A 27,955-nucleotide genomic window follows, 5' to 3' on the forward strand; every position below is an offset into this window, starting at 1 on the left:
ATGCTGGGGGAAATGGTAGGGGCAATCACCGTCATGCTGACACCAGGATATCACTTCTGGCATAACCAGGAAATGATGTTATTGGGTCAGGTGATGCTCTAATGTTGTGTTAGGTGCTACTCTAACAGATGATGCTCCATGGTTTTTAACCACAGAGGTCTGGGAGAATGCTAGGGCATTGCGTCAGTGTGATGGCATCACTTCTGGTCTAGCACATTTTCTGGACTATATTTCTCCCTCTGCAGATACAGATGCTGGACACCAAAGGCCACCTTCTAGGCCACACTGGCTACCTTGGTGGATTATTTGGTGGCTGAAATAGTCTAACCCCAGTCGGACAGATGTTTTCTCCAGCCTGAAGCTTGCCAGTGTTTGTGCACGGGAGTAAACAGGAGTAAAGCTGAGGGATTATAGCAATAAAGCAAATTTTCATTCCAACAAAAAAAAAATGTGAGAAATTTTTTTCATTCTTGGTAGTCCTGTCTTTTATGCAGTCTACTTAAAATTGAACGTGGCTCTGTACCATGGGTGGCCAAACTGTGGCTCAGGAGCCACATGTGGCTCTTTCACACATATTATGTGGCTCTTGAAGCCCCCACCACCTTGTTGGCTGACCTTGGCAACATGATGGTACTAATAATGGTAAATGAGGACACCAAGAATAAGGGCAAGTGAAGGTCCTTTTAAAAAAAAAAAGAAATTGCATTTATTTTCAAGGAATTATGAAAAAAGTCGGCACCCCATAGGTAGCATATACACTGTAAGAAAACTATTACTAAGTATTACCTCTCATTCTTTTAGGGTTTGTAGAATCTTTCGGGCTCAAGTGCCGTGTTCTACTGGAGAAAGTTTTCCTTCCAAACTTTCTCCAGTAGAACACGGCACTTGAGCCCGAAAGATTCTACAAACCCTAATGATGTTACCAGCCGTGAAAACCTGAAATCTTTGATCTCATTCTTTTCTTGAAGAAGTTCTAAGACAAAAATTATTCCATAACTTCATAAGCTACCTAGCTTCTCTGCATAAACATCTCCTGTTCTTAAGAGATGAGGATAGAGGAAAAAGCCAGGACTGGCTCATTGCTATGGAGAAGAGATGCTTTGGGGAAGAAAGAAGTAGACCCCAGGAAACAAATAAGTAGGCACCACTCCATAATCCTTGAAACAACCCTTCAAGAAGGTCTCCATACTGTATCCTCATATTCCAGAGCTCAGCCTGGGAGGCAAATATTTCTAATGCCAGGGCTATTTTTGCAGCAGGACTCCTTTGCATATTAGGCCATATACCCCTGATGTAGCCAATCCTCCAAGAACTTACAGGGCTCTTATTACAGGGCCTACTGTAAGCTCTTGGAAGATTGGCTCCATCAGAGGTGTGTGGGCTAATAGGCAAAGGGGCTCCTGCTACAAAATGAGCCCTGGCTAATGCTATCCACTAAGTTCATGGATAAGGTGGGATTTGAACTGATGGCTCCCATGTACGGTATCTCCATCAAGATGTCCAGTCATCCTTGCCAACAGCAGGTCCTTTTCCTGTGGACCAATTTCCTTCTGATTCTTCACTGCTCTCCTCTGCTGAAGAAGCCTTCTTTGGAGAACGTCTCCCATAACAGTATTGTTCTTGATAGCTAAGATGGCCTGACCCGTCCATACTTGCCCTGCCTGGGCAGCAAGGTGGCCATGGTGCCAGACCTGACAAGGAAAGAGTTTGCAAGAACTTCCTCTTTTCCCCAGGACGACTTGGAGCTTTAAAATGGATGCAGGAAGAAGTCACAGAAGTGGTATCCATGGTAGAGGAAGAGGCACTTCTCAATCTGCTTTGGAATAAAGGACCTCCACCACACCTCGTGTGAGCCTCTTCCTTTCCATCTTCCATGTCAAGAGGGAATCTGTTTTTGCGAGCCATGTCTATCACTTCCCATACGATCTGCTCCAGGCGGCTCATCTGAGATGGCTTTTTGGATGACCCCAAGGTCCCTTTTTCTCGAGGCAAAGTGTACAAGCACATTCTTGAAATGGCGTTCTTCAGGCGCTGTAGAGGAGATTCGACCTCTTGCTTGGAAGGAACATTCCAGGAATCCGGGATGTTCGGGAAGGCTGAGAACAGGTGGGCAGGGGAAATCTTCTGGATAGGGGTCTTAGATACATATGAGTAAAGACAGAAGAAAGCATCTGCAGTTATGGCCAGGGTCTGGACCTGCTTGAACCGACCTATGGAAGGAAAACAGAAAGTGTAAAAGGAAAAAAAAACAAAATAGGGTGGGGCAGGGTTGCCAGACTAAAGGTGGTGCCCAGAGATCTCCCATTTTTACAACTGATCTCCAGCTGGGAAAAGTCAGCTTCCCCAGAGAAAATGGCTGCTTTGAAGGGTGGATTCGGGGCTTTTTTTGTAGCAGGAACTCCTTATAGGGTTCTTCCTATAGGGCCTACTGTAAACTCCAGGAGGATTGGCTACTTCAGGGGTGTGTGGCCAAATATGCAATGGAGTTCCTGCTACAAAAAAGCCATGGGTGGATTATACAGCATTGTACTGCATGGCATTCTGCCAAGGCCCCTCCCCTCCCTAAACCCCACCTTCTCCTGGATCCATCCACAAAGTTTCCAGGTATTTTCCAACACAGACCTGGCAACCCTAGTGTGGTGCATTAGACTAGGATTCAGGAGAACCAGCTTCAAATCCCCACTCTGCCATGAACCATCTGTACCACCCTGAGTGTCCTGGGAGAAGTGTGGTGTAAAAATCAACCAAAATGACAACGCCATTCCTTGCAATGGAGTAGGGTTGCCAATCCCCAGCTGGGGAGATTCCCCCAGTTTGGAGGCCCTCCCCCCGCTTCAGGGTATTCAAAACGGAGGGAGGGAAATGTCTGCTGGGCACTCCATTATACCCTATGGAGACCAATTCCCATAGGAAATATTCACGGGTATCTGGGGGTTGGGGGCTGTTTTTTGAGGCACCAAATTTGCAGCATAGCATCCAACACCTCTCCTCAAAAGACCTTCCAAGTTTCAAAAAGATTGGACCAGGGGGTGCAATTCTATTAGTCCCCAAAGAAGGTGCTCCTAGCCTTCATTTTTTTCCAGCGTAGGGAAGGCATTTAAAAGGTGTGCGGTCCCTTTAAATGGGATGGCCAGAACTCCCTTTGGTGTTTAATTATGCTTGTCACACCCTTTCTCCTGGCTCCATCCCCGTCTCCTGGCTCCACCCCCAAAGTCCCCAGATATTTCTTGAATTGGGCTTGGCAACCCTACAATGGAGCCTATGTGGGCACCTATGATATAGGCCCCATTTTGTTCCCTTTCTATTATTGGCAATGTCTTGGTTCTGCCATTAGAGGGCAGTGGTGCATGGTAAATCTTAAAACAAAGCACTGCTGGATGGTAAGCCTCACCCCAAACTCTTAATTGCAGTTCATAGGGAGCTAGTATGGTTACAGCATTGAACTAGGATCAAGGAGATGTGGGTTCAAATCCCCTCTTGGTTGTGAAGCTCTCTGGGTGGACTTCAATGGTCACCCTCCATTTTGGAGTGTGAGTAAAGCATGCCTCCTATTTGAATATCTCTAAATCCCAACTCTGCGCCTATCGATGCCTTGACCTGGGTAGCCCAGGCTATCCTGATCTCTCATCAGACCTCAAGTCAGCCCAAGCAGGGTCAGCCCTAGTTAGTACTTGGACAGGAGACTACTAAGGAAGCCGAGGGTTGCTATGCAGAGGCAGGCGATTGCAAACCACCTCTGAAATCTCTTACCTTTACCTGAAGGTTTCAGGATAGGCCAATGCCATCAGATCTCAGAAGCTAAGCAGGGTCAGCCCTGGTTAGTACTTGGGTGGGAGACTACCAAGGAAGTCCAAGGTTACAACCAGGGCTTTTGTTTTTTTGTAGCAGAAATTCCTTTGCATTTTAGGCCACTCCCCCCTGATGTAGCCAATCCTCCAAGAGCTTACAGGGTTCTTATTACAGGGCCTACTATAAGCTCCAGGAGGACTGGCTGCATCAGGGGTGTGTGGCCCAGGGGTGGAATGCTAGCAGGAGCACCTTTGCATATTAGGCCACACACCCCTGATGTAGCCAATCCTCTGAGAGCTTACAAGGCTCTTCATACAGGGCCTACTGCAAGCTCCAGGAGGATTGGCTACATCAGGGGTGTGTGGCCTAATATGCAAAGGAGTTCCTGCTACAAAAAAAAAGCCCTGGCTAGAACACGGAGGCAGGCAATGGCACCCCACTGCTGAACATCTTTTGCACTGAAAATCCCTAAGTCGGCTGTGACTTGACAGCATTTTCACAGCCACACCTATTGATCATGGAGGCATCTGGCACTTACTTGCTAACATGAGGTAAGGATCCTCCATCTCCAGCCGTTGAACCTGGGCTCTTAGGAACAGCTGGAAGTCAATGCCTTGGGCCTGGGATGGCATGGCAAAGAAGCGAGCCGGGATCCACGACGTAGGTGGGGTCTCCTCTTGCACAAAGCCCAGGTTGGAGAGGACGGTCTCTGCATCCACCTCACATTGCTCCAGCACCTCTGAGATACTAGCAGGGGAAGAAGGGAGTGTAAACATATGAGCATCCACATTTGGATTTGCCTGTTATAGTAAAAGATGATAAAAGTTGTCCTTTTTTCCTATGTATTTTTTAATTCAAACTTGTTACAAAGTTATGTACAAAACATTCCACTACCCTCCTGTGACCCTCAGTTTCCTCAAATTATCATTGTGTCTGAACACAAAAATTTGGCACGTGCATGTCTGTGTGCATTTCCCAGCTGCCAGCCACATATACCACACCAGAGCTGTCCACAAGCTCCTTTCCTGTCTCAGGTCTGCCTCATCAGGATATCTCAAATATTCCCACCATGCAAAATAGGATGCCGTACCAGATGGACCTCTGCTCTGACACAGCTTTTCGCATGTTCACACAGAATTCATTTTTGCATCACATGCAGGGCTTTTTTTGTAGTAGGAACGCCTTTGCATATTAGGCTACACCCCCTTGATGTAGCCAATCCTCCTGGAGCTCACAGTGGGCCCTGTACGAAGAGCCCTGGAAGCTCTTGGAGGACTGGCTACATCAGAAGGGTGTGGCCTAATATGCAAAGGACTTCCTGCTACAAAAAAAAGTCCTGATCACATCTATATGATTTTGTTTGATTTCCCTCTCCCTATTCTTATGCCAATTGTGTTGACTATTGAAGGAGCAGAAAAATACCCTGGTAGGTCAAGCCCTGTAATCTCTAAAAACCCATCACCCCAGCTAAATCTTAGTTCCGTTTCCAACAAAAGCCAGCCAAAAAAAAGAATGCATAGTTATATCTTTTTTTTTTAATCTCACCTGTCCTTCAAAGAATGACCTGGGATTTTCCTCATTGTATCATTGCAGCATGAAGGGATGGTTAGGGGTCAAGGGCCCTTTAAGAGGTGGCAGAGTGCACCCAGGGACAGAAGAGCACCAGTTGGGGAAAGGCTGGTTGTGGGGGGCAGGAGTCACACTGCTGTGGAGGATGTGCCCTCCCAGGACAAATGCAAGCAGGGCTGGCCCTAGGGCGCATGGTGCCCCAGGCAAGCCCGCCATCTGCTGCCTCTCCATCGCCCTCCTCTGCAGGTTCCCACTGCCCACGCCATTCCACTCCCCGGAAGTACGGTGGGGAGGGCATCCAGGTGGCTGGCTTCTTCACCTCCCTTCCGATTCCAGAAGGGAGGCCGAGCAAAGCCACCAGTTGCACGCCGGCTGGCTTCACTCGCCTCGTATCAAAGCCAGCCAGCGTGCAACAGCCAAGTGGCTTCCAGAACCGGGAGGCAAAATTAACGGCAGGGAATGAGCTTTCATGAGTCACTGCTCACTTCTTCAGATAGAGCTCGGATGTGCGTCCATCTGTCCTTATATCTTGGAGAATGGAGTGATTTCAGATGCTGAATGACAAGAGCAGGGGAGGGACAACAGCAGGCATGACTGGACCAAGTGTGATAAGCAGAGGGGTCATACTTGTGAGCTCCCCCACTGGCTTCAAAGGTGAGCAAGAACCAGAGCCCCTGTCTCCTCACTCCATATCTTGTGCACCACCACAACCCCATTGCGGGTTCATGCGGTCTCCAATGGGAAGCTCTTCACACCCAAGCCCTCAACAAGTCTTCTCCGTACTTACCTGGAGCTAGTTTTGTTCGTGCTGACTGAGAAAGCACTGGACGTTAGGCTGTGGTCCAGGTTGAGCTGTAGATCAGACCAGGAAGCACCTTTGGGGGCTCTGCCAAGGAAAACAAAGACAGTAAAAAAGACTTGAGGGCATCTCCGTTGGGCTGTAGCTGCTACAGTTATCGGGGAAACGGGCTGAAGAGAATTCTTTGAGAGCTCGCCTCAGCACAGGGCAAAGAGGTCACAGAGAGTACAGCTGAGATACCATTGAGAGGATTGATTGGAGGGGCCTCAGATGTCAAGCAGAGGTTTGACTGGATGAGCCTGGCCCCTCTGTAGCCACGGCCCTGCTGAGGCAGCTTACATCATCATTACAACTAGTCAACACACTGCTGTTAAGACTAGGCTTGCCATCTGCCAGCTATTGAGAGGCAAAGTCTTACTGATACTCCCGCATCCCCACCGGTGCCCAGTTGAGCAGCAGTAGAGAAAAGACAGGAAGGATGTCAGTGACATTCTAGGAATCTTGCCAATTTCTATGGTTTTTACCACAGAACTTGGCTGAAATTCTAGATCTTCAGTGACATCACTTCTGGGTTCCAACCAGATGAGACATCAACATGTCACTGATGTCATTTCCCTCTGCAATGCCCTCCTCCCCCCCTCCCCACCAAGTCTCCTGATGATTCTAGCCACACGCCTGGCAAGTGTAAATTAAAATGAGATTTGTCAACAGGCCTGGAGAAAAACATCCAGTTCTTTAATAAAAGTTTCTTTAGTGGAAATGAACAGTCAAAGCTTTTCATGGTATGGAGGGAAATAACATCACTCAATAGTCGCTGCAGATCAAACAGATATAAAAGGAATAGCTAGAGGGCCCAGTTTAAAAGCTGGCAGCCCTGACCTACAGCACAAGCTCCAACAATCATCATTTGAAGCAGCCATAAAAGGAAACAATAAGACACTCCATTTTAAAATGATCGATAAATACCAGCAATCACTGGGAAAGATAAAATAATAAACCAGTCATTTTAAAAAAAAATACCACTAACCCATAAAGGGGATAGCTTGTTTTCAGCGCTGTCAGTTTACTAGGAACATTTGGACACACAGGTTTTTGGAAGGCAAACTCTAAAAATGAGTAACTGGCCTTGTTAAGGTTGCAGTCTTGTGTATATTTACAGGGGAGTCAGGAAATGTAGTCAGACTTATTTCTGAATAGGCCACACATAGAGTTGCACTGTAAAAGTATCACCTTATGTTTCCCCAAAAAAGATGCACAGTGTAAGAGTTTCTTTTTTTGTAGTATTCAGACATATATCCAGAAACGCACAGGTGGAATTCATCTCCAAATTACTGCCGTTCCATTAATAACATGATTGTTGCTGAAATACAGCACTGCACATGCCACTAGTCCTGTACAGCTGTGGATGCTAACCATTATTACAATCAAATGCCACTGTATAAATGCTTTTTTAAATAAATAACAATGGTGCATAGGTACAAAAATGAACATAGATCACAGCTGTAGTCCGTGCACATATGATTATGCCTGCTTGGATTGCAATAAAGTTTTCTTTATATGGAAGGGAGGGAAGGAGGGCTTTTTTGCATTCTCATTTTCATTGCTTGTAAGTTCCTTAGGGCTTTTTTGGGGGAGGGGGGGTCTCTTCCACATGTGTTTTTCCCCTCTAGTGGTCAATTTGATGTTACACTGGGTTATGTCCAACATAAAACCCTGCAATTTAAATCTGCCAGACATAAACTACTGCAATATTAAATCGACCACTAGATAGAGCAAAAGCTGTTGAACAGAAACCCCTCAAAGAAACAGGAACAAATAGGAAGGAAGGAAGGAAGGAAGGAAGGAAGGAAGGAAGGAAGGAAGAAAGAAAGAAAGAAAGAAAGAAAGAAAGAAAGAAAGAAAGAAAGAAAGAAAGAAAGAAAGAAAGAAAGAAAGAAAGAAAGAAAGAAAGAAAGAAAGAAAGAAAGAAAGAAAGAAAGAAAGAAAGAAAGAAAGAAAGAAAGAAAGATCCACTAACGTAATGCCCATTCAAAATGGACTGCAGGATACATGCCATTGTCTATGAAATGTACCCTTCTTTTTTTTCAAAAGCATTCTTCAAAATATAATTTCCAAAATCAAACAGTAAACCTCTCAGATATCTCAGGTGAAATATTGCTGGATTTCAGAGCAAAGCTAAACGTTTTGGCTCCTGTTACTCACCTTGACTCGGCTATATTTTTGTCCAGTAGCAGTGTGGCTGGAAGGAGAGGGGAAAAAAAATTCTTGTGAGCAGGAGAATCAGCGGATCCCTCTAAAGCCCTTGTTCACTCTGCAGTCCTCTATTAACCTGCCTTGCCACATGCCCTTTGGAATGGGGCCAACCTGGTACGAAGGCCGGTGTGATATCTCTCCCACTTTGACCTCTCAGCTTGGATAAAGACATCTGCCTTCATTTAATCATTGTGCTCAGCAGCAAAGCTTCCAAGACCAAAGGTCTGGGTTTTTTACAACCTACTGAAAGTGGTTGTTTGGCTTCCCTCATCCTTTAACTTGTGGATCCAGAAATATGACACCACTTAGGGAGGGACGGTGGCTCAGTGGTAGAGCATCTGCTTGGTAAGCAGAAGGTCCCAGGTTCAATCCCTGGCATCTCCAAAAAAGGATCCAGGCAAGTAGGCGTGAAAATCTTCAGCTTGAGACCCTGGAGAGCCGCTGCCAGTCTGAGAAGACAATACTGACTTTGATGGACCAAGGGTCTGATTCAGTATAAGGCAGCTTCATATGTTCGTATGTTTACCACTTACCTTCTGCTCCCAGAGTGAGGTCATCTTCAAAGCTGGTTCTGTTGCTACAAGGTCCTGCAAGGAAATCACCCACAGTCACCCCCAGGGCTTTTTTTTGTAGCAGGAACTCCTTCGCATATTAGGCCATACACACACACCCCAATGTAGCCAATTCTCCAAGAGCTTACAGGGCTCTTAGTGCAGGGCCTGCTATAAGCTCTTGGAGGATTGGCTACATCAGGGGTGTGTGGTCTTAATATGCAAAAGAGTTCCTGCTACAAAAAAGCCCTGGTCGCCCCAATGTTGGACAAGGGTCAATTCAAGCAGATTGAAAGGGGACCTGACAAAAGCTAAAAACTGGAGGGAAGAGGAAGGTGAGCAAAGGAATCTTCCAAGACGGGCAAGAATTCATCATTAAAGCAAAACCGGTAGCTGCTATCATTTTTTTTTATGAACTAGGGTTGCCATCCTCCTGGAGAAAAGGGCTAGTTTGGAGGGTGGGCTCTATGGCCTATAAGACAGAGATGTTCCACCAGGCATATGGTCAATGGAAAGCAATGGTTGATCGCTGACCCAAACTTGTGGTGCTTCAGTTCCCCTCCCATCACCTCAACGGTCTAGCCTGAAACACCAGCGGTTCAGAGATCTGACACAGTTACAGTTGCTTATATACTCTCCAAAACATTCCAGAATGCCCCTCCCACGTATGCATTATTACACCGCTCCAATTACCATACAGAACTTTCAACTGGCTGCCGTTTGTGCCACAATCCTCTCCTCTGAAAGAATCACCACTTCTCTCACTGTGCCATTTCATGCTGTTGTATATGTGGACTCATGTGAATGTTCTTTACCAGTGTTCCTGCCTGGCTCATTGGAGCCTAGAGCTTGGGGACTCTAAAGCAATGGGCAGTAGGATCCAAATCCCTACCGCCTTGGTCCAATCAGAAGCCCCCTGCTGGTTCAAACGATCCAATGGCATTCTAGCATGGGAACCCAAGACTGTATATAGTTTTAGGGAGGCAGTCTTTTCTAGTTTACTAGTTACTATGCTAGAATAACTCAATAAAGAGCTATGATCACGGCTACCTCATCTCTTCAATGCTTTGAACCCACTATACTATAAATGCAAAGCATCACATTGTCACTCTCTCAGTCTCTGGGACAGCAGGATCCATTTCAGCTTTAAGCTTTGTTTCACCATGTTCTTTCTGCAAGCTTGGCTCTTCCATAATGTCTTTTTCAGCTTCATTCACAGTTCCGTGATCTTACACAAGTTTTGTCACAGCGCCCAAAAGTTCATCTGACTAGGGTGGGCGTTTCATGGCTTCTAGATCTGCCCTTCTAGTGCCCCAGCTTCCTCCAGCTTCAGATGGGTCACAAGTTAAAGGGACATTTTCTTCTGTTTTGAGGCACATACCTGTCTTGACACAGACACTGTCTTCTCAGAGAGCCCCGTGGCGCAGAGTGTTAAAGCTGCAGTACTGCAGTCCTAAGCTCTGCTCACGACCTGAGTTCAATCCCCGGTGGAAGCTGGGTTTTCAGATAGCCGGCTCGAGGTTGACTCAGCCTTCCATCCTTCCGAGGTAGGTAAAATTAGTACCCAGCTCGCTGGGGGGAAAGTGTCGATGACTGGGGAAGGCAATGGCAAACCACCCTGTAAAAAGTCTGCCATGAAAACATTGTGAAAGCAACGTCACCCTAGAGTTGGAAACGACTGGTGCTTGCACAGGGGACCTTTCCTTTCCTAAGAGCCCCGTGGTGCAGAGTGGTAAAGCTGCAGTACTGCAGTCGGAGCCCTCTGTGAGTTCGATCCCAGCGGAAGCTGGTTTAGGTAGCCGGCTCAAGGTTGACTGAGCCTTCCATCCTGCTGAGGTCAGTAAAATGAGTACCCAGCTTGCTGGGGGGGAAAGTGTAGATGACTGGGGAAGGCAATGGTAAACCACCCCGTAAAAAGTCTGCCGTGAAAACATTGTGAAAGCAACATCACCCCAGAGTCAGAAACGACTGGTGCTTGCACAGGGGACTACCTTTACCTTTTTTTTACTGTCTTCTCAGTGTCACCAATCCACCCAATCAGGGCTTTTTTTGTAGCAGGAACTCCTCTGCGTATTAGGTCACACACCCTTGATGTAGCCAATCCTCCAAGAGCTTACAGGGATCTTAGTACAGGGCCAGCTGTAAGCTCCAGAAGAATTGGCTCAATGTTCCCACTTGCTGCAGAGTTTTGTGAGCAAAAATTCTACTTTGTGAGCTACTGGCATTAAAGTTGTGAGCTACTGCATAAATTAGGGTGCTCTGGGGTCATCCTTCCTGAGCTAAGACAAAAATGTGTGAGCTGGAGGTGAAAAATCTGTGAGCTAGCTCACGCTAACTCAGAGGGAACACTGGATTGACTACATATGGCGTATGTGGCCTTATATGCAGAGGAGTTCCTACTACAAAAAAAAAGCCCTGCACCCAATGGCCACATACTGTCTTTACATAAATATGCAACAACCTCTTGTTGTTCAGTCGCACAGTCGAGTCCGACTCTTTGCAACCCCATGGACAAAGTCACGCCAGGCCCTCCTGTCTTCCACTATCCTCCAAAGTCTGCTCAAATTCATGTTTGTTACATCAGTAATGCTGTCCGGCCATCTCATCTTTTGCCGTCCCTTTCTTCTTTTGCCTTCTGTATTTCCTAGCATCAGGATCTTCTCCAGGGAGTGCTCCCTTCTCATTTGGTGGTCAAAGGATTTGAGCTTCAGCTACAACTAGTAAAGACTACTTTAAAACTACTAAGACAGCAGTCCTATGAACACTGATGTGAGACTCAGAGACTGAAACTTAACATCTCAAGAGATTGGGGATGCATTGTAAATAACAACTCAAAGAGGCTCTACAGTCAGAGATTATGCAGTCCAAAGAACTTTCACAAAATGGCATATTACAAACTCTTCTTACCCAAAAAGCCGGATCTTCACTGTCCTGCCATTTGGCTCTCTGGGTGGCAGAGTTCTAACAAGACTCTTTGTGTGTTGGGGGGGTGGGGGTGATGGTTCCCCTAACGGACAAACTTTGACACAGCTTTGAGCTGGGAAATAACTGGAAATTTGAGGGGTGGAGCCTGAAGAGGGCACAGTATGGGGAAGGGAGGGACTTCAACGAGCTGTAATACCACAGAGACCACCTTTCAGAGTGGCCACTTTTTCCAGGTGATCTCTGTCACCCTGGAGATCAGCTGTCATCCCAGGAGATCTCCAACCACCACCTTGAAGTGGGCAGCCTGCTGAGAGAACACAGGCAACTGAAACATCCCACCAGAATTCTGAGGTGCCCAAGCTCACCTTAACCCCATTTTTATGAAGCTCAACACAGAAGATGATTGAAGCAACAGGAAATACTTACCTGAGGCACCCTGAGCAGAGAGGCTGTCCATGAAAGGGTCCCTGGAAGAGCTGAAAACCAGAATCAAAAGCACCTTCATTATCACTCAAGTGAATCCTTCTATTTGGTCCTAGCTGAGATATTATCAGCAATCAACCCCACTCAGCAAAGCCTGATCTCAAAACGAAGTCCCCTGGGCTTTGAGACTAAACAACAACTTTCCTGTTTGGCTACAGAGGCACTATTGAGGTAGACGGGTACGAACTCAAAAGGGCAGGCTTTGACTTTTTACCAGATGGCCCTGTAAGAAGAGCCCTGTAAGCTCTTGGAGGACTGGCTACATCAGGAGTGTGTGGCCTTATATGCAAAGGAGTTCCTGCTACAAAAAAAGCCCTGGCCACATGGAATAAACATCAGATGTCAAAGAGAAGGAAGGAAAATAGATGGAGGAGGGGGAGGGGGGAGAGGTGGAAAGAAAACTTTAAATGCATTCTCTGACTTGGCTTGGAGAAGTGATTTAAAGAGACAAACGCCTTCTCTGAGCTGGCCAACAGAATGGTGGAAGCTTTGAGAGCCATACAACATATGTGAAAGAGCCAAATGTGGCTCCTGAGCCACAGTTTAGCCACTCTGCATAAGAATATGTCTTTTTATTTAGGATTCATTCATCTGTCTAGTTCTCACTATTCTTGTATTCGCAAACACCCTTTTCTCAGGTGAGGGATAAAGTGTGAAGTAAGAATGGTATTTGGCAAAAGTGAGAAAGCCTCTCTCTCATATAATTTTCACCCTCAAAATAGCAGTTCCAGCAACTGAGTATGGGAAAGAAAATACTTTAAAAAAAAAAAAGTCAGTACATCTTGATACAGACAGGAATTGTCAACACTGAAAGATCATGACATAAATGAAATTTAAATTCAGGTGTTTGTCCATGTTTACAAACTAGTAAGGAAGAACTGAATTAAGTGTGTTTGTGTGTCTGTTAGGGAAAATCAGTATATTCCTGGCTGTGAGGTTATCTCTCTCTCTCTCTCTCGGCTTGACTTCGCGAACGAAGATTTAAGAAGGGTGCAGTAGTCCACGTCTGCTGCAGGCTCGCTGGTGGCTGACAAGACCAATGCGGGACAGGCAGATCCGGCCACAGTGGCTGCAGGGAAAAGTCTGATTTGGGGTTGGTGCTGTAGCAGTGCGATTTTTCCTCAATCTCCTTTTGTCCTCAAGACCAGCTATGCGCGCGTTCTCAAAGGAAGAGACAGCCTGGTGGATGGTGTGCCTCCATGCTTTGCGATCTGAGGCTAGGTCAGACCATTGGTGATGGTTGATGCGACAGGTGCCAAGGGATTTCTTCAAGGAGTCCTTGTACCTCTTCTTTGGTGCCCCTCTATTTCGATGGCCAGTGGAAAGTTCACCATACAGAGCAATCTTGGGAAGGCGGTGGTTTTCCATCCTAGAAATATGCCCTGCCCAGCGCAGCTGCATCTTCAACAGCAGTGCCTCGATGCTTGTAACCTCTGCCCTCTTGAGGACTTCAGTGTTGGTCACAAAGTCACTCCAGTGGATGTTGAGGATGGTGAGAAGGCAGCGCTGATGAAAGCGCTCAAGGAGTCGCAGATGATGACGGTATAAAACCCACGATTCGGAGCCGTAGATGAGGGTTGTCAGCACAACCGCTTTGTAAACATTGATCTTTGTGACTTTTTTCAGATGCTTGTTGCTCCACACTCTTTTGTGCAGTCGGCCAAATGCACGGTTTGCCTTTGCCAGCCTGTTGTCAATCTCCTTGTCGATCTTGGCATCTGAGGAGATGATGCACCCCAGGTACCCCAGGTAGCTGAACTGCTGGACTGTCTTCAGAACTGATTCACCCACAGTGATGCAGGGAGGGTGATAATCTTCCTGGGGTGCAGGCTGGTGGAGAACTTCTGTCTTCTTCAGACTAACTTCTACGCCGAATAGCTTGGCAGCCTCTGCAAAGCAGGACGTCGTATGCTGCAGAGCTGATACCGAGTGGGAGACGAGTGCAGCATCATCAGCAAACAGTAGCTCTCGGATAAGTTTTTCCATTGTCTTGGAGTGAGCCTTCAGTCGCCTCAGGTTGAACAGGCTGCCATCAGTGCGATAGCGGATGTAGCGGTTATATGTAAGTACAGACAAACTGACATGAATATGCCTAATGCATGTTGATTACAGAACTGCTCCCTCTAGTGGGACAAAATAGAAAAACAATGAATGGCATAACAAAAGTTTGAGTTCAGTGGGTCTTAAAGGTGGCCCGGGACTTAAACTTAGTTCTGCCGCTTCAGACCAACACAGCTGCTCACCTGAATGACCAGCATGAAAGATAACCTTCCAAAGGGCGAACTGTGTTAGTATGTGGCAGTAAAAATAAATAGGAGTCTAATGCAATTTTTTAAAAAAAACACCTCATTTTTAAAAATTCCAGCGTAACCTTTTATGGATTACAGTCCACTTCTTCAGGTATAATGCAGTGGATCCCCACTAGACAGACCTTTTCTGAAGTAGGTATTAACAATAAAATAAACATGCATGGTCAAGAAGCTGTCAGATGCAGGAAATACAACGTAAAGAATGGAAAATCCAAATCTAATCAAGAAAAGTACAAAGATCATCCACTAGTTGTGCTCCCAATGGCTGGGGAGTCTAATTCCAACTGTAGCCATGAATTTATAAGGTATCCTTATATATAAACCTCTCTGCTTCAATTCTTCCACAATATGGGGGTAACAGTACGGGCCTACCTTAAAGGGAGGTTGTAAAGATTACTGTGATAATATACACGGTGCATAAGCTAAGAAGTATGACAGCATCCAGTCTTTTTCTAGTGCATAAAGGCAACCATAGTTCCTCAGCTCTGTAATTCTGCTAGTTTTTTAATGAAAAAAAATTCATAGTGTCCTGCAATTATAGTAGATAGTCTTGTATACTGACAACAGAGAGCAAAGATTTAAAAAACCTGCTGTTCTGTGATGCAGTCTCATTGAATAAATCCATGCTGGTCACCTGTTGGCAGTGCTTAATTCCTAAAAAGAGAGATCCAGGATCTCAAGAGAACCACCCTCACTGAATACTCCTCTAGTTAACCCTAAACGTTCAGAGAAAAAGGATGCTGATGGCCAAGGTCAAAAGGATAAACAATGGTGACATCAGGGGGTGTGGCCTAATTTGCAAATGAGTTCCTGTTGGGCTTTTTCTACAAAAAAAAAAGCCCTGGTCCCACCCAATGCCTCAATGGATAGAGCAATCCTAAACAAGTCTACTTTAAAAAGCAAGCCCTGTTCAAAACGACTTCATATCCGGAAAGTGTTTTTAAGATCACAGCCTCAGAATCAAGGTCAGGCATTCACTTGCATTGTATTTAGGGGAAGGGGGGGGGGGTGTTCCTCCCTCTTTCAAGTCCAACTGCAGCTTGGGAAACAACCCATCCTCTGCTACCCTTTTTCTCTGTCGGCTGTGATTGTTGCTGAGGATATGCTGCCTTCTTCTCAGTTCCTCTGCAACTTTCAGTAAATATGAAAAACAGCCCTACGTTGTATGTTTTTACCAGATGCTGCTACTGCCTTCAGCTTGTTGCAAACCTTTATGAGCTCTTAAGAAAATGGGTTTGCATTTTTTCTTTACTTGTAATATTAAATTGTACAGCACCATGGAATGTTTTAATTGTAATTGCATTTTTTTGTTTGTTTTAAACTGTAATTATAGATGTCTGAACTGACCGTTAGCCGCCCTGAGTCACTTGTGGAGAGGGTGGGATAGAAATCTAAATAAATAAATAAATCTTTATTGTGAATGTCAGTTGGTTTTAGTGGCTAGAATATGGGAGAGCCAGGTTTAAATCCCCGCTCGCACCACAGAAACTCACTGGGTGATTTTGGGCCAGTCATACAGCCTAGCCTTGCCTAGTTGCCTAGTTAATAGGGCTGCCAAGTCCCCCGCGGCCTTCAGTGAGGGACTTTTTTCGCTTGTGCATAGCACGCGGGGCGTGATGATGTCACTCACAAGTGATGGCATCACACCGGACGTCACGCACCAGCCACTCTAAGAGCTTCCGAGAAAACTCTATGGTTTTCCCGGACGCTCTAGGAATTTGGGAGGGAAACTTTATAGAGCCTCATTTTGGGCAGGAGCTCACAGGAGCAGAGCTCCAGAACCTCTAAATTTTATTGTGCTCTTTCTTTCTTACCACCATCACCCAAAAAAAACTTGTTTCTGGGCTCCATTGTTCAATCCCCCTGTGAGAATTTTGCTGAACTCTAAGATTTGACAAACTTCCCAATATTTTTCCCCACAAAAAATGAGGAAATAACCAAAACATAGAAAGCAGACAGATTGAAATCTTCATCATACCACAGTGGCCACATAGGAGAAAGCAATTTAAAAAGTATGATGAGAGTAAGGTTTTATTATGACCATTCTAATTCAAGAAGCATTTTGAGGTAGATGCTGAGCTGATATAATTCAGTGCACCTTCCAGTGATGTCAGGGTGTGTGTGGCATATGCAAATAAGTTGTGCTAATGAGCTCCGGCACCTCTTTTTCTACAAAATGACCCCTGGATTCAACTCAAATGAAGTTCTCATCACATTATTACTGAATCCTAGTTATAACCTCCATGAATTGTGTCTACTTCACTCAGGTAAACTTACCTGCATTGGTCCAGCCAGCTCTCAATCTTACTGGATGAATTTCCTGTTTGAAACAAGACAAAGAGATGCATGTATCTACTGCTACAGCTCCTCAGGTATTTTAACATTTATTAATTCGACCTTTTTTGTTATCCCAGGACACCTTGTGGTTACCTGCCTTTCCCCTCCCGACCTCTGCTTTTCCTTTCTGACCCTTCCCTGACTGTTCTCCCTCCCTGAACTGGAATTTCTTAGATTTGTTAGCCAGCAAACTAAGGAAAAGTGAATGGGGGACAAAATTTAGACGAAAACCTTTGTGTAGGAGGAAAGGTTAAGCATATACCCCCTCCCATCCACCATTATTCAAGAACCAGCATGGTCTAGTTGGTAGAGTGTCAGGCCAAGATCTTGGAGACATGAGTTCAAATCCCAATCTGCCATGGAAGCTTGCTAGGTGACTTTGGGCTACTCATACACTCTCAACCTAACCTCTCTCACAGAGCTCTCACATAATAAAATGAAGCAGGTGAGAATGTTATAAGTAGGGTTGCCAATCCCCAGGTGGGAGCAGGGGATCCCCCAGTTTGAAGGCCCTCCCCCTGCTTCAGGGTCATCAGAAAGCAAGGGGGGGACATCTGCTGTGCACTCCATTATTCCTTATGGAGACCAATTCCCATAGGGTATAATAGAGAATTTAGAGAATTGATCCATGGATATCTGGGGCTCTGGGGAGGCTGTTTCCTGAGGTAGAGGCACCAAACTTTCAGAACAGCATCTGATACCTCTCTTCAAAAGTCCCTCCAAGTTTCAAAAAGATTGGACCTGGGGGTCCAATTTTATGAGCCTCCAAAGAAGGTGCCCCTGTCCTCCATTATTTCCAACAGAGAGAAGGCATTTAAAAGGTGTGTAGCCCCTTTAAATGTAATGGCCAGAACTCCCTTTGGAGTTCAGTTATGCCTGTTGCAACCTTTTTCCTGACTCTTCCCCAGAAATTTCTTGAACTGGACCTGGCAACCCTCGTTATAAGCCACTTTGGGTATCCACTGAACAGAAAAGTGAGGTATAAATGAAATTCAAAACTGTTAATAAACATATCAAACATTTTTCCTGGAAACATCTGTCCCCTCAGCTGCTTTCCCCCTAAACCTGAAAAGGGGACTCAACAAACGTGTGGAAAATAGGTCTTTGAATGTTTGAGAGTAGGGCTTTGAACATTTGAAGTTATGCTGGCTCAATGAAACCTCCAGGAATGAGTCAGAGGCAATATATCTCTGAATACCACCCTAATGACACAGAGGGACTACTGCCTTCTTGTAGACTAGCATCTGTGGGCAGCTGGATCCTGGGCTAGATGGACCCTGAGTCAAAGCTAACAAGCTTCTCTTATGAACCAGAATGTCTAAAGGTTGAGGACTCCTTTCTCATCAGTCAGGCTCATAGGGGGCCATGGGGGGGGGGCGCAATGACCCCTATGGATGAATGTCACCCCCACAGGGAAAAATCAGAAGAAATAAACCATTCAAAAATATTTTTTTGAAAACAAATAATCAAAAATATAGCATGCATGTGGTGTTTCCAAAATGACTCCAGGTACAGTCAGGGAAACTACAGTCTCATTTTCTTTCTTTTCTGAGCACAAAATAATTGGGTTTTTTAAAATGCAAAATAAAATAAAATGAAATTGCAAAATGCAAGAGAGAGTCAGAGAGATCCCGCCCCCCTCATATAGACAAAGAAGTCAGTAGAGTCACTAGGGCTATAGGTGGGAGAGCTGTTCTGTCGGCAGCTTCTAACTCTCTTATTTTCCTCCCTCTCTCTTTCCCTGGCTCCCCTGCCCCGCAGGATTTCCCAACTCCCCACCACCCAACATTTTCTGGCTGCACCCCTGCCATTAGCCATTTCTCCACTTTAAATAACTTCCCTACCCCCATGGCTTTATACCTGGTTAACAAAAGCTGTGTTCTGCCACCTGAATTGTGCTGCAATCCCATCTAATTAGAGCCATCCACCTGGAAAAAGCTGTGTTAAAAACACCAGGTGGGCTTTTCAGGAAAGGCATCTGTTTTATTTTCCTTTTGGTCCCTTTCTGCAACTGTTATTTCCTACATTTAAATCCCCCTGCCTCCCCTTCACACTTGCTTTAAAAAGAAGAAGAAGATATTGGATTTATATCCCGCCCTCCACTCCAAAGAGTCTCAGAGCGGCTCACAATCTCCTTTACCTTCCTTCCCCACAACAGACACCCTGTGAGGTGGGTGGGGCTGGAGAGGGCTCTCACAGCAGCTGCCCTTTCAAGGACAACCTCTGCCAGAGCTATGGTTGACCCAAGGCCATTCCAGCAGGTGCAAGTGGAGGAGTGGGGAATCAAACCCGGTTCTCCCAGATAAGAGTCCACACACTTAACCACTACACCAAACTGGCTCTCCTACAAAAAAGAAAGAGAAAGGGAGTGGGGAGAAAAAGACAAAGCAGGAAGCCAGAAACAATTTTGCAAAACAAAACAGAGAATGCACAGCCCATCCTGGCCATGGGGGGGCTTACAGCACCATCCTAGGCAGAGTTATACCCTTCTGAGTCCACTGAAGTCAATGAACTTAGAAGAGTGCAACTTGGGGGGTGGGATGGCCCTTTTCAGGCCAGTGCAAAGAGGACTTTTATGCACAATGTTCATTGTTTAAACTGTAGGATCTCCAGTTGCAGGGAGGTCAAAAGCTGAAGGTTAGGGTTCCTCCAAAACCCTGGAGAACAGATACCAACCAGAAGAGACCACCTCAAGCTAAAAAACCAATGGTGTAGTATAACAATAAAGGCAGACAGGCTATTTTTTTTGGTAGCAGTAACTTATTTGCATATTAGGCCGCACTCACCTGATGTAGCCACACCTCCAAGACCTTACAGGGCCTACTCCAGGAGGACTGGCTACAGGAGTTCCTGCTACCAAAAAAAAAATGGTCTGAGACATCACAGAACCAGAGTTAGGTGACAAGAGAGTTGGAATTCAGGGGCACAACTTGAAATCCCCAGTTGTGCCACTGAAGTCAGGATAAAAATGCACAAATCAAGAGGAATAATATTAAAAGAGATCTTGCTGCTTAGCTGTCAACCACAGATGACTGTGGCTTCCCAACTGAAGGGACAGATTGGCACCTTAACCAAATACTGCCTCAGCCATCCCTCTTGCATCTCTGCTTCAGGCAGAATGTCTACCTTTTTAGAAAAAACATCCACTGCTATCGTATGTATGAGCTGAATCCCCCAGTCCCTTCTGCTAAGCGTGGTGTTTTCTCTGGCCCAAGGAGCCTTTCTTTGTGGCCCTCAGCATCAGATGAAGGTACCTTGCTCTTGAGGAAAGTGGCACTGTTAGCAGAACGGCTCCATGGAATATCAGCCTATATCTGCTCATTTGCCACTGTATTGTATTGAAAAGGAAATTTCTTTAGCAGTTGAAAATTGCTTCAGGGATAGGGAGGAGCTTGTTTGGTGACATCACAGGGGGACAGCCAATCAGCACCATGCCGTTGCCCAACCATATTCTGCTTGAAGGGTTTTTTTCAAGACCTTGATTCTGGAGAGGATTATGTCTGTCTTCACCATCAAAATACACTTAGATATCCTTGCAATGACCCCAAGTACATATAATCTCTCACTTATAGTCACTCTTAAATTTACTTTGTTGACAAATCATTGCACAGATATCTAAGTGTATTTTGATAGTCTGGTCTGTGGTTTCCTTGCCTTCACCATCAGGCACTTTGATGCACCTCCTCACCTTTCAAGAATGCATCTTCCAAAGAGGACCGCAGATCAGGTGTTTCCTGGGGATCACTGGATGTCTCTTCTTCTATAGCCATCCTGGGCCGTGTGCAGTGCTGATTGGCCCATGCCTGTCGGCGCTCCCAAGAGGCTGGGCTCAGGCGTGGTGAGGAACCCTCCATAGCTAGCAGAAAAGTGGGCAAAGAGAAAGAAATTGTCTGGGATATTTGATGGCAAACCAGTGACTTTCTTTTCTTTTTTTTAAATTTAACTAAGTCAGCTTGCCTGCCTTCTGAAATCTGGAAAACAGCTTCTTCTTGGACTCAAACTGGAGGTACACTTTGTTTGAACCTCAAAGCCATGTATTTTCTAGATACTAAGTTCATTTGTTCTCCTTTCTCATCTTTAACTTGACTGTTCTGGGAGGAGAGAAGCATCTGAAAGTTACCAACATCCAATGCAATATTGAAGCTATAGTAGGTTTACCATACCCCTTCAAGGGGCAGGAGCCCCCACCCCCAGTAGGCATTTTCCCACCACAGTTGAGCTGGCCAATGGCAGTAAATAGGGGGACACCAGCAGCATCTTAATACACTGACGTCAATTCCCTTGGGCCTGGAACTCTATGATTTAACCCAAATGCCAGAGGATCTTAGTGTTGCCTGACAATATACTGATGTAACTTCTGGGAGAATGTGCCATGAGTCAGCCTGAGACAACCAATGCTGGGGGACTCTTCATGAGAAGGGTACTCCTCAGGTGTGGAGGAGCTTCATGTAGTCAGCCATGAACTAATGGCTGTGGAGCTGCAGACTAATCAAGGCTCACAGGCAGCAGCTGACCCAGAGCCACCAGCTCCTAGCCCTGATGCAGCAGAGAAGATCCAGTTAAGAGAAATCAGTCCATTGGACTCTCTTCCACCCTTTGAGTGCCAGAGACAGATGCTTAGATAGGAGTTGCAAGCAAGGAGGCAGAGTGCATGTCTCCTGGCCCATCACCAGCTGCCTGCTGATGAATAGCCCGGAGTAGTTGAAGCTGTACCCCCAAGTAGCTGGCTGTTAACAACGGCTTGTTAGGAAGTGTCTGTAAAAACTAGGGTGCCAATCCCCAATTTGGGGCAGGGGAACCCCCGGTTTGGAGGCCTTCCCCCTGCTTCAGGGTTATCAGAAAGCTGGGTGGGCACTCATTTATATCCTATGGAGACCTATTCTCATAAGGTATAATGGAAAATTGATCCATGGTTATCTGGGGCCCTGGGGGGGAGTGCTGTTTTGTGAGGTAGAGGCACCAAATTTTTTAACATAGCATTTGGTGCCTCTCCTCAACCCTCCCCCCCCCCACAAAGTTTCAAAAAGATTGGGCCTGGGGGTCCAATTCTATGAACCTCAAAGAAGGTGCCCCCATCCCCCATTATTTCTAATGGAGAGAAGGCATTTAAAAGGAGCTTGGTCCCTTTAAAATATGATTGCCAGAACTCCCTTTGGAGTTCAGTTGTGCTCGTCACAACCTTGCTCCCAGCTCTACCCCCAAAGTCCCCAGATATTTCTTGAGTCAGACCTGGCAACCTTAATACAAACCCAGTGCTGGGGGCGCTAGTGTTGTGGAAGCAACAAGTCACCAACCTCTTGACTCAGTGACCGCAAGCTCTGAACTCTGCTCCTCTCACCCCGGGATCAGTTCTGCACTCTGACATCTTTCTCCCCGAATGACCATGGACTTTTGGACCTTGCCTCCTGTATAATGCTTTGAACTGGACTCTGCTTGCTTGGTAACTGACCTTTGGACTGAACTTTGACTCTGGAATTTGGCTTGACTGAACCTAGATTCTGACAGCAGGGGGAGTGAAGGCGCATCACCAGCAATGCCATTCCATCAGCAGCGAGGTCCCCTGCCATACTAGTAAGTCTCCATGCCATACATGGGTTGTATCTGACTTGGCTTTCAGCACCAGGCTCTGTGCATTCATGTGAATGCAATTCTCCACCTGACTGATGCTGCTGTTTGTCTCAAATGCTACTTGGGGCTGTGAGTTCTTCTTGCTGTTTGAGCACACCCAAGCAGATGAGGCCTGCAAAGGGAGAGATGCTATCTTACCCTCAGTCATAACGTGACGGGTGGGACAAGCTTACTGGCAGGAAAAGCTGAGGGCAGCTGTTGCTTGACAATTATCTGCAATGATAGGTATCTCCACCCCACCGAATGTATTCAAAGGACACACAGTCAGTTGGTTCTACCATGTTTTTGGTGGCCTTACTCATGCACCCTTTAAAACAGCCTGATACACTGTAGGTCACCTACTTAATCTTTATCTGGAAGGTTGCTACTGAAGGCAGTAAAGGGAAATTCTTTTATTTTTTTTCCTTTGGCTGTCAAGTCACAGTTGACTTATGATGACCCCTTATGGGGTTTTCAAGGAAAGAGATATTCATAGATGGTTTGTTTTGCTGTTGCCAGCCTCCACGTCATGGTCATGATATTCTTGAGGGGACTGAGCTTCAAGAGGGAATTAGATAAACATATGGAGCAGCTTCAAGAGAGGAACTGGGTAAACATATGGAGCAGAGATCTATCAGTGGCTATTAGCCATAGCATATTGTTGGAACTCTCTGTCTGGGGCAGTGATGCTCTGTATTCTTGGTGTTTGGGGGGGGGGCACAGTGGGAGGGCTTCTAGTGTCCTGTCCCCACTGGTGGACCTCCTGATGGCACTTGGGTTTTTTGGTCACTGTGTAAAAGAGTGTTGGACTGGATGGGCCATTGGCCTGATCCAACATGGCTTCTCTTATGTTCTCTTAGGTTGTTGAGTTTACAAGCTTTATTTAAGTTTCAAAAGTAAGTTTGTGGAAAGGGGAAAGGGACAAAGAAAATATAAACTATATTAATAAAGACTCCGCTAACATATAAAAGATACTAAAGAAGTCCATACATAAAAAGGAGATTATTCTCTGTAAGCATTAAAGGTAGATTAAAGACTCTCAATAAGTTCAACTTTAACTGTGAGTTGATTCTTCTTACATTTACATTATGATCATGATATTCTTTAGAGGCCTCCCATCCAAATACTAGTCAGAGTCAACCCTGCTTAGTTTCTGAGATCTAATTAGATTGGGCTTGCCTAGGCTAATCAGGTCATTGTGGAGAAGTCTTAACCAGGTCTATTCAGAAGTAAGTCCCATTTTATTCAACAGTGCTTACTCCTAGGAAAATGTTCTAAGGATCAGATCCTAAGACCTGGGGGTGGGGGGATGTTCTGATTACAAGCTGCTGATGTTTACCTTATTTGACTTGCATCTGGGGCTCACCTGTCAATTGTTTGTATTCCAAATGATACAGTTCTGCCTGATTTGAGGTCTCTTTACATACCACTACGCAGGGCTTTTTTTGTAGCAGGAATTAGGCCACACACCCCTGATGTAGTCAATCCTCCAAGAGCTTACAGTAAGCCCTGTACTAATTGCTCTGTAAGCTCTTGGAGGATTGGCTACATCAGAGGGTTGTGGCCTAATATGCAAAGGAATTCCTGCTCCAAAAAAAGCCCTGCCACTAGGTTAGAAAGCCCAGAAATTCAAGAGCCTTAAGGCAAAAATAAAGATTAATGATTTGGGTAGAGAGGCTGGTTTTCACATATATGGTTAGCTCCCACATGCAGAAGAGTCGTTGCCAGAAGATAAACCCTGGATTCGATCTAGCCTCCATTTTTGCTCAAGCTCATTGAATCCTCCTCCATACTAGACTCTCCATCCCACCTGGCTTTTGATCTGGGTGAGTCCCATCCAATACTCCCTCTAAGCTGTGGAGTCTTGTGAGCAAAAATTCTACTTCATGAGCTACTGGCATTAAAGGGGTGAGCTACTGCATAAATTAGCTTGCTCTGGGGCCATTTTTCCTGAGCTAAGGCAAAAATGTGCGAGCTGGAGGCTAAAAAACTGTGAGCTAGCTGACACTAACAGCTTAGAGGGAACACTGGCCCCATCCCATGCTCCCCAGCATAGCCCTTCCGGGTGGTCAAAGATGACCCATCCAGCTACTGTAACTAGCCCCAAAACTGGTTGGATCCAACTCTCTGACTGTCCAGCTCCTGTTTCTCCTTAACAGAGGCTTGTTACACAGAGATCAAAGCACTGCATGGCATGATCAAACTTCCTGTGCCTGTAAAGTGCTGTCAACTTACAGCTGACTTATGGCAACTTCAGCAAGGGGCTTTTGAGGCAAGGGAGAAGCAGGGAAGGTTGTCATTTGCCTTCGTCTGCAGAGAACTTCTTTGGTGGCCTCTCTTCCAAGTACTGACCCTGCTTTGCTACCAAAATCTGACAAGTTCAGGCTATATCAGGCTGCCTTCCCTCCCTGAACAGTATCCCCTGCTAAATGCATCTGGAGGTCAAGCCCTTGGACTCTCCCCTGGCCTCTCTTCCCAGCATAAATTACGGTAGCTTGCTCTGGGGCCATTTTTCCTGAGCTAAGTCAAAAATGTGTGAGACCGCTGGACAAGAGCGGCCTACCAGGCGGTGGATCGACCGTCAATTCTTCAGACTCCAGTGACCACCAGGGGGCAGACAGGCAGACCCTCAGGGACCTCAACCAGAACACTGCAGGAATATTGCCGAGGCCCAATCCACGGATATCCCCGTCCCTTCTAATAAAGTTGATGAGAAACCTTTTTGAGTGAAGGACGCCGAGTACACCAGGGAGGAGGAGTGTGGGACTGTGGCTGCCAGGGCTACCCAGAGAGAAGAAGCAGTAAGCGCAAGGGCTGTGAGTAGGACTTAGGTGCAGCTAACCTCCCCTCCAGCCTGGTCTGAGGTGTACCGTCCTTGGCCAAAAAGAGTCCTGGAGGGGCCTCCCGACCCCTCCCACAGCCCAAGACCAGGACAGCCTGACAAAATACTTAGCTGCAAATTAGGGGCATTACCGAGGCCAGCTGCCCTGCTGGCAATCCTAGGTCTACCATCCAAGATCCCCCTCAAGCACAATGTTTGTTTGCATTATGAAGACACTGTATGGCTGCCAGGGCAACCAAGTGATGTAGCTGCATGGTGCAAAACAGCCTTGAAGACAGGGTCACGCAAGATTTGGCACAGCTTGTATGTGTCTCGCAAGGCAACCTAGGAGCCAAGATGTACCTTGCCTTGGCATGGTCATGACTGCTGGAACGGCTTGAAAAGCTTCCCGCCTGCGGGCATCCCCCACACCATTCTGTTTGCATAGCTCTATATTCCACCTCCACCTCCACCCCCACCCCCACCTCCACCCCACTACTTTAACATGACACTTCATTAGCTGTCTGATTCCTGTGAATGGGATTTGCCTAAAGGAACGCATAAAGGAAGTGGGGGACTTTGGGTTTTTTGTAAATAGTTGTACTGTTTCTTACAATGCAATGGCATACCAATTTACTCCAAACTAAGGGCATTGCGCAGAGTAGTAAAGCTGCAGTACTGCAGTCTGAACTCTCTGCTCATGACCTGAGTTCGATCCCAGTGGAAGTTGGTTTCAGGTAACCGGCTCGAGGTTGACTCAGCCCTCTATCCTGCCAAGGTCGGTAAAATGAGTACCCAGCTTGCTGGGGAGGGGGGGGGGGAGTGTAGATGACTGGGGAAGGCAATGGCAAACCACCCCGTAAAAAGTCTGCCGTGAAAACGTTCTGAAAGCAACATCAGCCCAAAGTCAGAAACGACTGGTGTTGCATAGAAGAGGGGACTACCTTTACCTTTAAGGGCATTGTGGCTAGGTACAGACAAGCAGTTCTATGCGCACCGGAGGCATCCCAAATTAGACCACCCCCAAAATGGAGCTGTTTCTGTTGGCAGCAGAGGAGAGGGCTCACAATAATGGATTTAAATTAAGGGCAAGAAAGTACCAGCTGGATATTAGGAAAAACTTATTTACAGTGAGAGTTGTTGAACAGCAGAACCAACTCCCTAGGGAGGTGGTGAGCTCCCCTTTACTGGCAGTCTTTAAGCAGCAGCTGGAAGAACACTTGTCAGGGATGCTCTAGGCTGATCCTGCACAGACCTGGGGGTTGGACTAGATGGCCTGTATGGCCCCTTCCAACTCAGTGATTCTGTTATTCTATGTTGCCCCCAAGGGACTTATCATTACTCAGGGACTGGTCCCGCAAAGCTTCATTCAGTATGCACGAGTGGGCCGTTTTTTTGCATTGAAAAGCAGCTAGAACTTTAAAAGGCGGGTCAAACAACCAAACTCAAAATCTCAACACTCCTGGGTATAATTAGGAAGGGAAGGGAAGGTTTGCTTCCCTTTAGATCTTGCTCTCTGTATCTAACCCTGCTGCTGTCACGCATGGTTGGATAATGCCGTCTCAATAGACCTGAACGTGCATGAGGCTGCCTTATACCGAATCAGAAAATCAGTTCATCAAGGTCAGTATTGTCTACTCAGACTGGTAGCAGCTCTCCAGGGTCTCAGGCAGAGGTCTTTTGTCTTGAACCTGGGACCTTTTGCATGCAATGTTCCCTCTAAGCTGAGTTAGCATGAGCTAGCTCACAGATTTTTAGCCTCCAGCTCATACATTTTTGTCTTAGATCAGGAAAATTGACCCCAGAGCACACTAATTTATGCAGTAGCTCACAACTTTAATGCCAGTAGGTCACAAAGTAGAATTTTTGCTCACAAGACTCTGCAGCCTAGAGGGAACATTGTCTGCATACCAAGCAGATGCTCTGTTTCTGAGCCACGGCTCCTTCCCCATGCACTATAGAAGTAATTCGCAACTGGGTTTTCCTGGAAAATCTAGGAAAGATTAGTGCTTGGAAAGTGCATTAGCTAATGGGTGAAAGCATAGTCTCTGCACCACCAAGCCCCACCCAATCTCTCTTCCCTCTCTCCTTCTTTTGCTGTTCTCTGCCTCTCAGTTCATATTAATGCTATCAAAGGTGCCTTGATCACAGTTGCCCAAGCCGACAGTTTCCAGTGGCTGCTACTCACCCCGGTTTCAGAAGAGAACGTCGGGTGCTAGGAAGACCCCCTTGCGGAGCTGGCGCCTGCCTCCAAAGAGTCCATCCTGGCTACCCAGAGGGGCACCAAGAAGCTGTCATGCCCAGTTCTGTTCCCCCGCCCTCAACCTCACCAGATCTACATCAGCAAAGAATGGAGGAAGTTGATCTGTTTTGGAGAGGAAACTTCACATGCAAAAAAAATAAGGTTAACATGAAAGTTTCAAACAGTGGCCCACATCCGGCGCTGCCAGGAAAAGTTTAACAGGCTGTTGACAGATGGCAGCAAAGGGAGGTCAAAACAACATGTGGGCTG

At 46.2% G+C, this 27,955-nt stretch overlaps 1 protein-coding gene across 2 annotated transcripts; it reads right to left on the reverse strand.

Moving 5' to 3' along the window:
* Positions 1 to 677: 677 nt before the first annotated feature.
* On the reverse strand, positions 678 to 27,763 carry TESPA1 (thymocyte expressed, positive selection associated 1). 2 transcript variants are annotated; one of them, XM_060252449.1, is made up of 9 exons: positions 27,632 to 27,763; positions 20,704 to 20,871; positions 16,956 to 16,998; positions 12,313 to 12,362; positions 8,944 to 8,997; positions 8,360 to 8,396; positions 6,146 to 6,244; positions 4,328 to 4,536; positions 678 to 2,210 (listed from the first exon to the last, which is right to left on the reverse strand). In XM_060252449.1, the coding sequence occupies exons 2-9, from the start codon at positions 20,867 to 20,869 to the stop codon at positions 1,492 to 1,494; spliced, it is 1,377 nt and encodes a 458-aa protein (XP_060108432.1). In that variant the 5' UTR covers positions 20,870 to 20,871; positions 27,632 to 27,763; the 3' UTR covers positions 678 to 1,491. The 2 variants fall into 2 exon arrangements, with proteins under 2 accessions (XP_060108432.1, XP_060108433.1); XM_060252450.1 differs by lacking the exons at positions 16,956 to 16,998; positions 20,704 to 20,871; positions 27,632 to 27,763 and adding an exon at positions 15,051 to 15,310.
* Between the last annotated feature and the right edge of the window lie 192 nt (positions 27,764 to 27,955).

Source organism: Heteronotia binoei, chromosome 13 (genome assembly GCF_032191835.1).
Source record: "Heteronotia binoei isolate CCM8104 ecotype False Entrance Well chromosome 13, APGP_CSIRO_Hbin_v1, whole genome shotgun sequence".
In the NCBI taxonomy this organism is placed as follows: domain Eukaryota; kingdom Metazoa; phylum Chordata; class Lepidosauria; order Squamata; family Gekkonidae; genus Heteronotia; species Heteronotia binoei.

Coding starts and splice junctions, on each gene's coding strand:
- TESPA1 (XM_060252449.1), bottom strand. CDS start 20,869: ATGGAGGGTTCCTCACCACGCCTGAGCCCAGCCTCTTGGGAGCGCCGA. Junction 16,999..20,703: donor GGAAGATGCATTCTTGAAAG/GTGAGGAGGTGC, acceptor TGTTTCAAACAG/GAAATTCATCCAGTAAGATT. Junction 12,363..16,955: donor AGCTGGCTGGACCAATGCAG/GTAAGTTTACCT, acceptor TCTGGTTTTCAG/CTCTTCCAGGGACCCTTTCA.